The following is a 14,173-nucleotide window of genomic DNA, read 5'->3' as shown; positions in this document are numbered from 1 at the left end:
GGATAGCCCTGTCTATTGAGGACATGCTTTTCCTACAGATCATGGACAGAGAGATCTACAAAGATGAGGAAAATTTGTGGGTTGGCTCACTTCCATTCAGACAGCCCAGGCCACGTCTTCCAGTCAATTGTTCGCAGGATGTGGAACACCTTAATTCACTACAACAATCCTTCAAGAGAAAGCCTGAAATGAAAAAGGACTTTGTAACCTTCATGGAGACAATGTTCCAAAATGACTATGCAGAATTAGCTCTGTCAAGAAGTCCGAATGAACAAGTCTGGTACCTACCTTGTTTTGGAGTGTACCATCCTAAAAAGCCCTCTCAAATCTGTGTGGTCTTAAACTCAAGTGCACAGTATAAAGGTTTCTCACTGAATAAGTTTCAGTAACAGTCTCCTTGGAGTACTCATGCACTTTTGTAGAGAGCCTGTAGCTTTCATTGTGGACATCCAACAAATGTTCCACTGCTTCAAGGTCCGACCAGCAGACCGGAACTACCTGAGTTTCCTCTGGGTTCACGACAACAACCCAGAGAATGAAATCACGGAATACCGCATGAAAATCCATGTATTTGGGAGTAGTCCCTCTCCTGCAGTAGCCATTACTGCCTTCGATGCACAGGTCAAGATGCTCAACAGTTCACTGAGTGAGATTTTTACATGGACGATGGACTAAAATCCTTACCCTCCCCAGAAATGGCAACTGATTTGTTAAAAAGTACCCAGAACATGCTGTCTGGCTCTAACCTGAGGCTGCATAAACCGTCTTCAAACAGCAAAGACATGATGAGAGCCTTTCCCTCTGAGGATCATGCCAGTTCACTGAAAGATCTGGATTTAGGTGCTGGTCCACTTCCTGTGCAACATAGTCTTGGCTTACTTTGGAATCTGGATGCAGACTGCTTCACCTTTCAAGTTCAAAATGATAAAAGGCCATTCACTGGACGTGGAGTACTATCAGTAGTAAACAGCTTGTACAATCCACTTGGGTTTGTGGCTCCTGTAACAGTATAAGGCAAAGCTGTTCTCAGGGAGTTGACTCAAGACTCTTCTGACTGGGATGCATTCTTACCTGTAGATAAGCAAAAATTGTGGGAGGAATGGAGAGATTCTTTGCAAGAATTGCAATATGTACAAGTCCCAAGAGATTACGGGCACACATCACTGTCAGGCACCAAGTTTAAAGAGCTTTGCGTTTTCTCTGATGCTTCCGAGAGAGTAATCGCAGTGGTTGCATACCTCAGAGCAGTAGTCCCAGACAGTAACTGTCATACAGGGTTCATCTCAGGAAAAGCAAGGTTAGCGCCACAACCAGAAAACACCGTACCCAGACTGGAACTTTGTGTAGCTGTGTTAGCTGTGAATATGATGGAAATCATTACTGCAGAGATGGACGTCAAATTTGACAAGATTACCTTCTACACGGATAGTCGAGTAGTCCTTGGATCCATCTACAATGAGAAACAGAGATTTCATGTCTATGTAAGCAATCGCATTCAGAGAATCCGAAGAAGCACCATACCAGAGCAGTGGCATTATGTGAGTTCAGAGCATAATCCAGGTGATGTTGCAACGAGAAAAATATCAACAGCCAAATTGCAGAATACTATCTGGTTTACTGGGCCTGCATTCTTGCACCATCCAAGTAACAGTATTGCATACCACTGTCTCAAAGCGCTTTGAATGCTTTTCTGACTGGAAACGTCTGACCAGAGCTCTCGGTAGTCTGATTCTTGTTGCGCGTTCCTACAAGAAAGTCGAAAATAACACCGCAGAGGAATGCAAAGGAGTGCAGACATACTTCTTCAGGGTGCAGAAGTTGTAATATGAACAGTTCAACAGAAAACGTATGCTGATGAATTGCAGTGCCTCAGATGCAATGAACAGCTTCTCAAAAGTAGCCCAATTGGTCCTTAGATCCCTTTATTGATCAAAAAGGTTTGTTGAGAGTAGGAGGTCATCTTGCAGAGGTGAAACTACAGTGCATCTGGAAAGTATTCACAGCGCTTCACTTTTTCCACATTTTGTTAGGTTACAGCCTTATTCCAAAATGGATTAAATTCATTATTTTCCTCAGAATTCTACAAACAATACCCCATAATTACAATGTGAAAGGAGTTTGTTTGAAATCTTTGCAAATGTATTAAAAAAAAAAAAAAAAAACATGTACATAAGTATTCACAGCCTTTGCTCAATACTTTGTTGAAGCACCTTTGGCACCAATTACAGCCTCAAGTCTTTTTGAGTATGATGCTACAAGCTTGGCACACCTATTTTTGGGCAGTTTCTCCCATTCTTCTTTGCAGGACCTCTCAAGCTCCATCAGGTTGGATGGGGAGCGTCGGTGCACAGCCATTTTCAGATCTCTCCAGAGATGTTCAATCGGGGTCAAGGCTGGGCCACTCAAGGACATTCACAGAGTTGTCCCGGAGCCACTCCTTTGTTATCTTGGCTGTGTGCTTAGGGTCGTTGTCCTGTTGGAAGATGAACCTTCGCCCCAGTCTGAGGTCCAGAGCGCTCTGGAACAGGTTTTCATCAAGGATATCTCTGTACATTGCTGCATTCATCTTTCCCTCGATTCTGACTAGTCTCCCAGTTCCTGCCACTGAAAAACATCCCCACAGCATGATGCTGCCACCACCATGCTTCACTGTAGGGATGGTATTGGCCAGGTGATGAGCGGTGCCTGGTTTCCTCCAGACATGATGCTTGCCATTCAGGCCAAAGAGTTCAATCTTTGTTTCTCATGGTCTGAGAGTCCTTCAGGTGCCTTTTGGCAAACTCCAGGCAGGCTGTCATGTGCCTTTTACTGAGGAGTGGCTTCCGTCTGGCCACTCTACCATACAGGCCTGACTGGTGGAGTGCTGCAGAGATGGTTGTTCTTCTGGAAGGTTCTCCTCTTTCCACAGAGAAACGCTGGAGCTCTGTCAGAGTGACCATCGGGTTCTTGGTCACCTCCCTGATTAAGGCCCTTCTCCCCCGATCACTCAGTTTGGCCGGGCGGCCAGCTCTTTTACCATTTACGGATGATGAAGGCCACTGTGCTCATTGGGACCTTCAATGTTGCAGAAATTTTTCTGTACCCTTCCCCATATCTGTGCCTCGATACAATCCTGTCTTGGAGGTCTACAGACAATTCCTTGGACTTCATGGCTTGGTTTGTGCTCTGACATGCACTGTTAACTGTGGGACCTTATATAGACAGGTGTGTGCCTTTCCAAATCATGTCCAATCAACTGAATTTACCACAGGTGGTCTCCAATCAAGTTGTAGAAACATCTCAAGGATTATCAGTGGAAACAGGATGCACCTGAGCTCAATTTTGAGTGTCATGGCAAAGGCTGTGAATATTTATGTACATGTGATTTTTTTCGTTTTTTATTTTTAATAAATTTGCAAAGATTTCAAACAAACTTCTTTCACGTTGTCATTATGGGGTGTTGTTTGTAGAATTTTGAGGAAAATAATGAATTTAATCCATTTTGGAATAAGGCTGTAACATAACAAAATGTGGAAAAAGTGAAGCGCTGTGAATACTTACCGGATGCAATGTAGTTCCTGAAGAAAAGAGACCTCTCACTGTGCCTGGACGGAACGATGTAGCATCAATTTTGGCATGATATTTCCATAAACTGACACACCATCAGGGCCGTCACAGAGGGGGCAATTAGATCTGCTGGCTATTGGGTAGTAGGCCTCAAGAGGTGTGTGACCAGTCTTATTCATGCATGTGTAGTGTGCCACAGACTCAGGAGAGTCTGTGAGACTCAGATGGCGGCAAATCTGCCTGCAGATAGGCTCAGCATGGAGCCCCCTTTACACGTGGGACTAGATGTGTTTGGTCCCTGGACATTATCCGCACAAAAGACAAGAGGTGGCCATGCTGAAAGCAAGAGATGGGCAGTGCTTTTCACATGTTTGAGTATCAGAGCCATCCACATAGAAGTCCTTGAGTCTTTAGATTCCTCCAGCTTTATAAATGCTTTGAGGAGGTTTATAGCAATTCGGGGTCCAGTCAAACATATTCACTCTGACAGAGGAACCAATTTCATTGGAGCTTGTAAAGACCTACAAATTCCCTCCAACACTGATGGAAGAGCAGTGGAAGGATTCCTCTCTAATCACGGCTGCGCCTGGACATTCAACACACCGAATTCATCGCATATGGGAGGTGTATGGGAGAGGATGATTGGTGTTGCACACAGGATTTTGGACTCCATGCTATTTCAAATGGGGCCTTCTAAACTGTCACATGAGGTACTCGCCACCTTTATGGCTGAGGTCACTGCCATTGTAAACAGCAGACCACTGATTCCTGTGTCAACCAATCCTACAGATCCTTTCATACTCACACCTGCCACATTACTCACCCAAAAGACTGGTCCTTGTCCTGTCCCAGTTGGTGACTTTGGAGAGTCTAACTTGTACAAGCAACAGTGGCGCAGAGTGCAAATCCTTGCCAACACATTTTGGGACAGGTGGCATAAACAGTATTTATCAACTCTGCAATATTGGAAAAAAAATGGCAATTCCAACAGCCTAACATTTCTACAGGGAATGTAGTTCTTTTAAAGGACTCTCAATCTAAATGGAATCACTGGCCTCTTGGTATCATAACTTACCCAGTCAATATGGGCAGGTTCGAAAGGTGCAAGTCAAAATCATTGGGAAAGATGGACCTAAGCTGTTCCAGAGACCAATCAATGAGATAGTTCTACTCCCTCATGAGCAATCTAAATAAAGTAAAATTTAGGTCTAAATTTAGACAAAGAAAATTTGGTATTCATTGAATACCAGACAGGGAGTGTTCTGTCCCCTATGGACATTTTCAGTTAAGTTATATTAATAGATTGTTAAGTTGAAGTGAAGTGACACCTACTGTTGAAAGTTGGTATTACATGTAAAATTTATTGAGTCCTTAACTTATGATGTCATAAGTGTGCTCCTAATTTTTCAGCATGGAAGGAAAGAGCATGTGGTCATGGCTGCTGTTGTTCTTTGATTTCAGTTGGCTTTGAAATGATCACATTATAGTTCAATAATGAAGATGTATCTTTAGTTGTTGATTATACTTACTATGTTTATGTGTCATATTTTCTTCATTTTGTGAATTAGCTCTACTGTTGCTGGGGATTGTAATTTGGGCTGTATTTAATGTAAAGAGCATTTATAAGATTTAAATTAACATATTTGTAAACTTTTACTATTTAGAATCCCATATTTTGTACCCATTCCATCGACATCAGTAAAGATTCTAAACTACTTCCTTTGTCTGTTGTCTTTGGGAGGCGTTATCTGACTGTCCACTCAAGCAAGGCGTTTGAGGCAGAGGACAGAACAGCTTATACTGTACATACAGTATGTTACATGTGTTGTGACAGTAAAGTTACATTAAATTTACATTGTAATTTGGGGGCATGAGTGTTCCTAAATAAAATTGTTAGCATACATATATATAAAATCTAATTTATCTTTATTTGGGGGCCTATGTTTGGCAAATATTGATACATGCCTCTAACAGCAATTAATTAGGTTAATTAACCTGTATAGCATATAATGAATTTGATTCCAAAAATTTAAATAGATTGACAACCAATTTGTTACAACAGGAAAATAAATTCCACCATTAAGTTTCCACAACTTTCCAAAAAAATAAAATAAATAAATAAATAAAAACTTTATATAGCAGCCAGAAGAGAGAAGATGCCAAATTTTCTGTCACTCCCTACTGTCGCTGCTGTATTAGAAACCCCACTGCTGCTGTGGTAGCTAGTGATTTTTAATCTAATTCCAGGGTAATATAATGCTAAGTATAATGTTACAAATTTACATGATATAATACAAAAAAATGAAATATAAATAAGTTAGCAATAATTACTGTACGTACTGTACATTAGGTGGAACACATCATCATAAGCCCTATTCAGGGATTCGTTTTATATGGAGACAAGCTTCTCAGTAATTTTAATCCCATGCAAATCGGACATGTCAGTCATTTTTCCAGACTTTTTACGGAGTGCGCGTTCCAGCGCCAGTAAAAATTACAGCGTGTTTTAGCTACTATAAAACGGCATGTAAAAACAACCCCTGGTAATATTAATCACGTGCAAATTTAAATGTTTGTAAAAAAGACCCTAAATCAGCACTTTCAAGCCCTTGAGCCCTTTAAATATCACTGTTTCTTAAGTTTTCTAAAGTCGATATTGGTCAAGAGAAGCCAGAAAATACAAGACACCCTTTACAACTTTAAATAACACTGGCTGTTGTGTGATTGAACTGATTCAGGTTTTTCTCAAGCATTTTATGTTGTCGAGTGTTTTTTTACCCATGTAAAAGAGAAAGAAACGATTGAGTTTTCTTTTGGTAAGTATAATAGGAAAGGTAAACAAGCACATCATTTTTTATTATTTGAGTGGAGTGAGTGCGGAAAATTGAGTCCCACGTTTCAGAACATAAATTCCGGAGGGATAAATAAAATTATGTTAATGGATTGTCTATATTTTTCATTCAAGAGTGTTGTGTAGGATTAGGCTCTTAATGTAACCAGTTCTGTTGCATTTAGCCAGATATTCCAATCAATTTCTTCTTATAATTAATCCCAGATACAGGATAGGCTTATATGATCATGTTTAATATTTCCTGCATAATTAATCAGCACAGTAAACACTTTCTAATAGGCCAGTTGTGCTTGACATAGGGGTATATATGCAGTAAACACACCCAAATATGTGATTTTTACCAACATCGCTTATCCCGTGCGAATCAACGGTAAACATTACAGACGTCCACAGCAATAATTACTTTACAGACATACAGTATGTCTGGAAAACTAATCCTGTCTGAATAGGGCTATAGTCTGTGTAAAAAGGTCTATTTAGAAACACCTGAAGGCTCCATGCCATTGTTTTAATTGAATTTATCTTTTTTAATTAAATAAGTGTTTTCTCCAAGTAATATTTGTTTTTGCTATGGTATTGAAATTTGTATTGACAATCATGCCATTTGACAGGTATTGGTATCAACAACTGAAAATGTTGAGATTTTTTAGGGACACTCATGATGTTGTATAATTTTGGTGCATATACACTCTAATGCAGTCCTGACCAATCAGAGCAATGGATGTCACCTCTTGTCTCTTTATTTCTTTAGACGACAACATGTGTCCCAGCCCCACGTCAAAAGTCTCACTCCACAGCTTGCTGTCACGGCGTTTAGTGATGGCGGGCGTTGTGTGTCTGCTCCACGGCCGCGGAGCCATGATCTCTGGTCTGCCCTCACCACGGAAACTGATCGAACGCTGAAGATAAAGAACACCAGTGAATACAGTGAAGGAAATAAATATTTATGTCTCATCCACTATCTCTGAAAAAAATGATGCATTATGGGATTGTCATCTAGTTTGCTACTTTATCTTAATGATCTTTTGTGTCTGACTGTACATGTCTGTCTCAATGCTGGGGCTTTTACAGTGTGTGGCTGTGATGATTTAACTACCTGTGTTACATTAGTCACAAACAACAGTCTCTCTCTCTTTGAGCCTCCAGACATGTAAAACAAACTCTAATTTCCTGTCCCTTTGGACTTTCTCTCTGTTTGCAGCCTTGTGTGATAAATGTCTGAATTCTAATCTCACTCTCTCTCTCTCTCTCTCTCTCTCTCTCTCTCTCTCTCTCTCTCTCTCTCTCTCACACACACACACACACACACACACACACACACACACACATTTGGCAGGGCTGCTTTATGCTGTTTACACACGAGAGCGAAACATCAAGTAATGCGAATGTACAGTGCAGGTATTGCAAGCCCTTTCGACATTTAAAGGATTATTCCAGGTTCAGTACAAGTTAAGCTCAATCGACAGCATTTGTGGCATAATGTTGATTACCACAACAATTTACATTGATTCATCCCTCCTTTTCTTTAAAAAAAATCCACATCTGTGTAAAGTTATAGCCAATTTTACAACTTCGTTACCATGATGATGTCATGTCAACAAACTCTAAAATGACTGTAAAAATTACGATTTAAGTTTACAGCTCAAATAATACATGAGTTTTAACAGAAGAATTAATGTAAGTGCTTCTATAAAATTATAAGCTCACATTTATGTTTAAACCCTCCAAAAATCAGCCCCATTCACTTTAATTGTAAGTGCCTCACTGTAACCCACACACAATGATCCGATTCCATTTTTTATATAAAGAATTGGTAGTTATGGTATTTCCGTGGGCAATTGCGTAATTTTTTATATCAGTAATTCATGTTTTAACTAGTGCATATCCTGTACATGATTAAATGTCGAAGGTGCTTGCGATAGAGTGGTATGGAAGACCTTGTTATTAACATGAGGCAAAGTTTGGTTATTCACGGTACAGAGAAACTTGCCACATGCTATAACTTGCTATAACACAAGCAGTTACGGGTATTTCCGCAGGCAATTACGCTTGTGTTCTGTCTCGACACAGTCTCTAAAAGTAAGCTAATAAAATAACTTAAATTTGAATTAGTATTTCATGTTTTTTTTATTTATTTGTTAAGTAGTCGTATATAAGCAGGATAATGTACAGTCAGATGGTCATTATCACAAAAAACCCACCAGGGTGATATAAGACTCCTCAGTTTTATGGCCAGATCCCCCAGGTTGATAACGATCAACAATCCTGTGCATTACCCCTTAAGCATACTGTGACATAAGACTTTGGTCATACCACGCATCTCTAACCTGTCATGTCTAACAGTTTCTGCAGTAAGTCTAGCCGAGGGCTGAATGCAGCTCACCCACACAACATCTCTCTTCAGTTCACTTCAGTTTTGACTGACAATTTAACCATTGGTCACCCTGTTAATACCTGGGCATTTTTTTTTTCAATTGAAACTTAATTAACAGGGTGACCAATGAAGTCATGATCTAAAAAAGGACTTTTGGGGAAATTTGACCCTCCATGGTTGCATGCTGCAGTTCCTGACTGCTCTGAGGGCTGAGCACAACATTCTTGAATGAAAGATAAACACAGAAAGAGCTGATAACAAGTGCATTCAGAAACCCTTCGGAGCACACTGTCTGAAACTCTGTTGTTAGTGAGCAGATGTTATAGTAAGAAAATGGAGCGGCTGATGCTGGTGAGGCCTGTACCTGCAGCGTCTGTCCGATGCGTTTGAGCGGGGCTGCTTTCACTGGAGGAATGAGACTCGCCAAAGAGGTCACTCTAGACAGAGGCTTCACTCGCTTAGTGCTGGGCTCCTGAAAAACACGAACACAACAAACTTCATTTTCTCCCATCCTTTTACAACATGTTCACTCACTGACGTTCACTCTGAAGATCACATGACTCATGTGGTGTTCTGCTGTCCTGGAGCTGTGATGCTTCAGCTTGTCTGAGTGTCTGTATTATTCTGTGAAATCCCCCTGTAGCACAATGTGATGCGGATGCAATTATGTGAAGGCCACGAGTGTAGCTAAAGGATTCTGCATGTCTTTGCCACAAAGTCAAATACCAGTCATCCATGGTTTCTCTCTGTCTCGCAAGTCTGTCCCCTCTCGTTCTCCGTCTCTCTGTTGAGAGCATTGTGACATCACAATGATATCACAGCAGCACTCTGATCAGCATGCAATAAGCAGAGGGGTTTTCAGTGATAGACGCCTCTGCTCTGTAAATATTCACTAAACATTTACATGCATGGTATTCAAGCACAAAACTTTGGGTGATTCTCAAGAAACCTGTTAAGAAAATGTCCTGGTCATATTTAACTGCAAATGGATATAAAAATATGAAATTATGTTTTGCATACAGAAAATAAAGCCTACAATTAGGACTATCAAGATATTTGCTATTGTGACATTATTTTCAGGATGCATAAGTTCCCATGTTCCCATTGTTTTCTACGATGACTCATTATAATAACGGTCTTTTTTTGCTGTATTACAGTAGTATTGTTTTTACATTAACAATCTGTGAAAATGAAAGGCAGTACCAAGGGTAATACTATGATGCACAAAAACTTTACAATTTAAATAATAATTATATATATATATATATATATATATATATATATATATATATATATATATATATATATATATATATAATTTGTTATTTTAATTTTTTTTACATTACAGTAAAGTGAATATCATAATTTTTTTGGTTCATCCCCTTTTGCGTATAGGCGCTGGTATGGTGCTGTGCTATGCATATTTCAATTAAGTCATTGTCATGATTTTCTGTGCAAACATGGCAACTTTCAAACCAAACAAAAGCTCATTATAGAAGGCGCTATTTGCATGATCAATTAATTCTTAGTGAATTAGTGACAATCAACAGGGAAAATCTATAGTCCAGTGTTCATTCCTTACTGTCTCTTACATAAGATGAGATGACTATCAGCACTGGAGTGATTTTTTGGACATGAATCACTGGATGCGATTTTACCATATCTGTGTAAGACTGTAAGTCTGCAGTCTGGACAACACCACACACACACACACACCACACAACCAAGCTTAAGATTGTTCAGTATGTTCTCATGTAGGTCTGAACATGTGGCCTGGATCTGGATCTGATCAATGGACGTGCGTCATGTGATGGTACTATTGAGCTGAACTCCATCATCAGGGTTTTTCGGGGGGTAAAATATAGTCTTTGGTGATGGTTGATTTACACAGTCATCCACAAACGCATTATTGCAATTACTCAATATTTGCATAATTAAGTGGTTGCATTTGACATTTAAATTGGATAACAATTTTATGTTTTTATCATCTAAGCATATGGAACATTTTGAATTCAACAGATTTTTTTTAGTTCAGGTTGCTGTGGGAATTCATACTAAACTAACTTTATTTCTATAGGGCTAGATTTTATCTATAGGGCTAGTTATCTATTCTAACAGATTCCCCCTGAGAGATTAGATATAACATTTCTGTTAAAGTGTACTGTGATACATTTTAGTAAGTGAGGTGATGTTCAGTTTAAAAAGATTTGTAATTTGAGTCACATAAGTTTTGTAGTCTGCATTGTGGTATTAAGTGAAAGCTAGTTTGACTCGCGCAAGATAACCACTCTGTGCTCTTCTGTATCTGAAGCACGCATATTGAGGGTAGCCTGGCTGACGTATATATCGAGCGCTTTCAACATAATCACATGCAGGATATGAATTACAGATTATACTAGTTAAAATGCTAATTCTTGATATCAGTAATTAGGTTTTCACTAATAAGAATGTTAATTCATTACATAAAAAATGACAACTACATGCAGAAATACCATTTTATATATATATATATATATATATATATATATATATAAAAAATTACTTTTCAACTAGAAAAAAAAAAACATAATTGATATCTTTAACTGCATTTTCACAAGAATTCACAATGATATGCCATTCACTCCTCTTTCAAAACACAATGACAGATATCTATAATTTTTCACTAGTTACACATTTCAGCTATGTACATTCTACTAGTAAAAAAATTATAATTTTGATATGAGTAATTACATTGTTACTACTGCAAATGTCAATTTCTGGTATACACAACAGTATGTGGACAGCAGGATTTTTTTCATCAAACAGTTTGTGCAGGAGTGTTGGTTATTCACGTTTTTTATACTTTATAGACATTACAGCTGATTTTCTATAAAGCTGAATTAATAATTCTGATTAAAATAATGGCCAGCATCATCAAATCACTGCCAACCATGTTAAAATAAAATGTTGCATTACAACATTCTGAATCTATTTACTGATTATCATTGTCTCATATCTGCCAAACATGTTGAACATCATCTTCTGCCTGAAACTGAACTTTTGGTTGGATTTTAGGAGTGAATGCACTTAGCTGCATATATTACTTGCTCTCTTGCTCCCTATTTAGTGAATGACTTAACCTCCAGTGTGCTGTCTATCTGCACTGGTCTCAGTTTGAAATGCACCTTATTGTCATCCTAACTCCATATAAAACCTCCGAAAGCTATTTTTTTCAGCTTTTGCATACGTTTATTCTCAACGCGGAAATGCACAGTTAATATATAGGAATGCATTTACTAATGTTAATGAATAGAACTGTATTGTACAGTGATAACAAAATAAAATATAACTATAATAAATCTATATTACAATGAAGCGAAATGACCCAAAGATGTGTTGTGAAAAGTTATTCAAAATAACGAACATGTTTTTGGAATGTCTGTCAGAAAACCAATCCACAGCACTCACCCGAGTACTTCATGGTTATCAGCACACCAAAGTGCGAAAAATGAACAAAATATTTAAATCAGCATATCAAACGAAACTAGAGACGATACTCTTTACAACCAAACAGGTTTCAGTGAAAAACTTTGAAGAGGTTTCTTACCAGAGGCACTTTTGTTGGTGCTATGCCCATAAAAACATTTAACGGAAATCGACGCCATGGTGTTTGGTCACGTGACCCTGTGCATCAGAAGTTTAACCTTTAAATGACTCAGAGAGTCCTGAACAGTATGCAATGGGTTAAAATTAATTTAAATTATGCGTTGCATATAGCGGATCCAAAATAGCGAGTCCTCGCATGAGGCAGTGGTGTGCAACAAGGATAATTATGTAATTTACTAGTTGAAATTCCATTCTTGAAAAAGACTATAATTCATATCCTGCACATGATCAAATGTCAAAGGGGCTTGCGATATGAGCATACACCTGCGAGCTTCAGAGTGACTGTAGCACAGAGTGGATCAGTTGCATGAGTGGTTCTGTGGTGGTTCGGTGGAACCTGGCTTCAGTCACGCCACGCAGATGTAAGTTTCAAATCTTATTCATCAAGCATATTTAGTGCTTATAAAGTGAATGCAAGATGAATGTCATTCAATTTTGTTTGGGAGGCCACAAATAAAACTAAATATCTACATCACATTGGCATGCTTTCAGAAAATAAACCTGGGATTTAATAAATGCATAAATATGACAAATAAGACAAGGCAGTGTTCTGGTGAGAGATTGTTAACTAATTGCCATGGCATTATTGTGAAATAATTTACAAATTGAAATTCTCCCGAGACACCAATCACATGCTTTAGAGGACAATATTATAAACTGTTTTAAAGGAACACAAATGCTGTTCATTACTCTAAGCACTTTAAATGTGGTATCCACAGCTTACATAAAATGGTGACAACAGCAAAATGATAATGAGGCCCATGCTCAATAAGTAAAATTTGCTAATGATAAGCCTAATAATTGAATAATTAAGCCTAATAAGCCTAACTGTAGACTGTTTACAGATGGCAAGCAATGTCGCTCACTAAACCAAACTCTAACTTATTGCAACCCTATCCATCCCTACAGTAGCCGCAAATGCACTCACAAGAGTTTCTGCAGCACAAGAGTTAGAACAAGATTTGCATTTCCTGGAGGAAATTTCAGTACAGATATTTGACAATGCTATTTGATGAAGAAGCAACGTGGAAGTAAACTATAGCAAGTTTAACACATGAACAGTACGATATGACTATTGCCATTTGGGAAAACTGCTGAATTTCTGGCAGTTTTACGTCTATTTAGACTCTTTAGACAGTATTCAATTATGTCATCAAAAACACCCCTGCTGCCATGAAGGGAGACATCAGTATCAAAGCACTGCCTTTCTCAGTTACCAACAAGATAAAGAAATTCGAAACAATGTGACCACGGTAAACTTTGAAGTGTATTTAGAAACTTTGGAAAATATTTTCCAAAGGTGTTATGAGAAGATAAATATGAAGATATACTCCTCTGGAGTGGTCCATTGGATCCTTCCAACTTGTTTTAAATATGCAAATTCAACTCTGTTCAGATGAACACATAAAAGATGTTACTGTGTCTGGCCTATGTAATTATAAACCAGAAGTCGTCGGGCCTCATTCATGAAACATTCGTAAATACTGTATATAATAAATTGGGAGTGATTTACGCATAAAATGGACCTTATCGCAAAGTTTTGTCTGGATACCCAAACGCTACATACACCCCAGAGTTGTTCATTAAATGTGTGTATGCTAGTGAATTCCAAACATTTGTAAATGGTGGGCGTGTGCATTTTCACAATTATCATAATCCACACCCATAAAAACGAAATATAAGGAAAGCACCAGACTCGCTAGTAAATGCTTTTAACATCTATGTGGAATAGTATTGAAATCGTTTTTATGAAAAAA

At 38.5% G+C, this 14,173-nt stretch overlaps 1 protein-coding gene across 4 annotated transcripts in view; it reads right to left on the bottom strand.

Annotated features, from left to right (window-relative positions):
• The window catches only part of arhgef3 (Rho guanine nucleotide exchange factor (GEF) 3), a 223,559-nt gene that overhangs the window by 32,114 nt on the left and 177,272 nt on the right, over positions 1-14,173 (bottom strand). For all 4 annotated transcript variants that reach the window (XM_051694813.1, XM_051694817.1, XM_051694815.1 and 1 more), the window contains 2 exons: positions 9,136-9,243; positions 7,126-7,296 (listed from right to left, as the gene is read on the bottom strand). In XM_051694813.1, coding sequence (XP_051550773.1) covers positions 7,126-7,296; positions 9,136-9,243 — 279 coding nt within the window. The remainder of the gene's footprint in view (positions 1-7,125; positions 7,297-9,135; positions 9,244-14,173) is intronic.

This window comes from Myxocyprinus asiaticus, chromosome 50 (genome assembly GCF_019703515.2).
Source record: "Myxocyprinus asiaticus isolate MX2 ecotype Aquarium Trade chromosome 50, UBuf_Myxa_2, whole genome shotgun sequence".
Lineage (NCBI taxonomy): Eukaryota > Metazoa > Chordata > Actinopteri > Cypriniformes > Catostomidae > Myxocyprinus > Myxocyprinus asiaticus.
The sequence above is the reverse complement of the archived record's forward strand: the minus strand, read 5'-3'. Positions and strand labels throughout refer to the sequence as shown.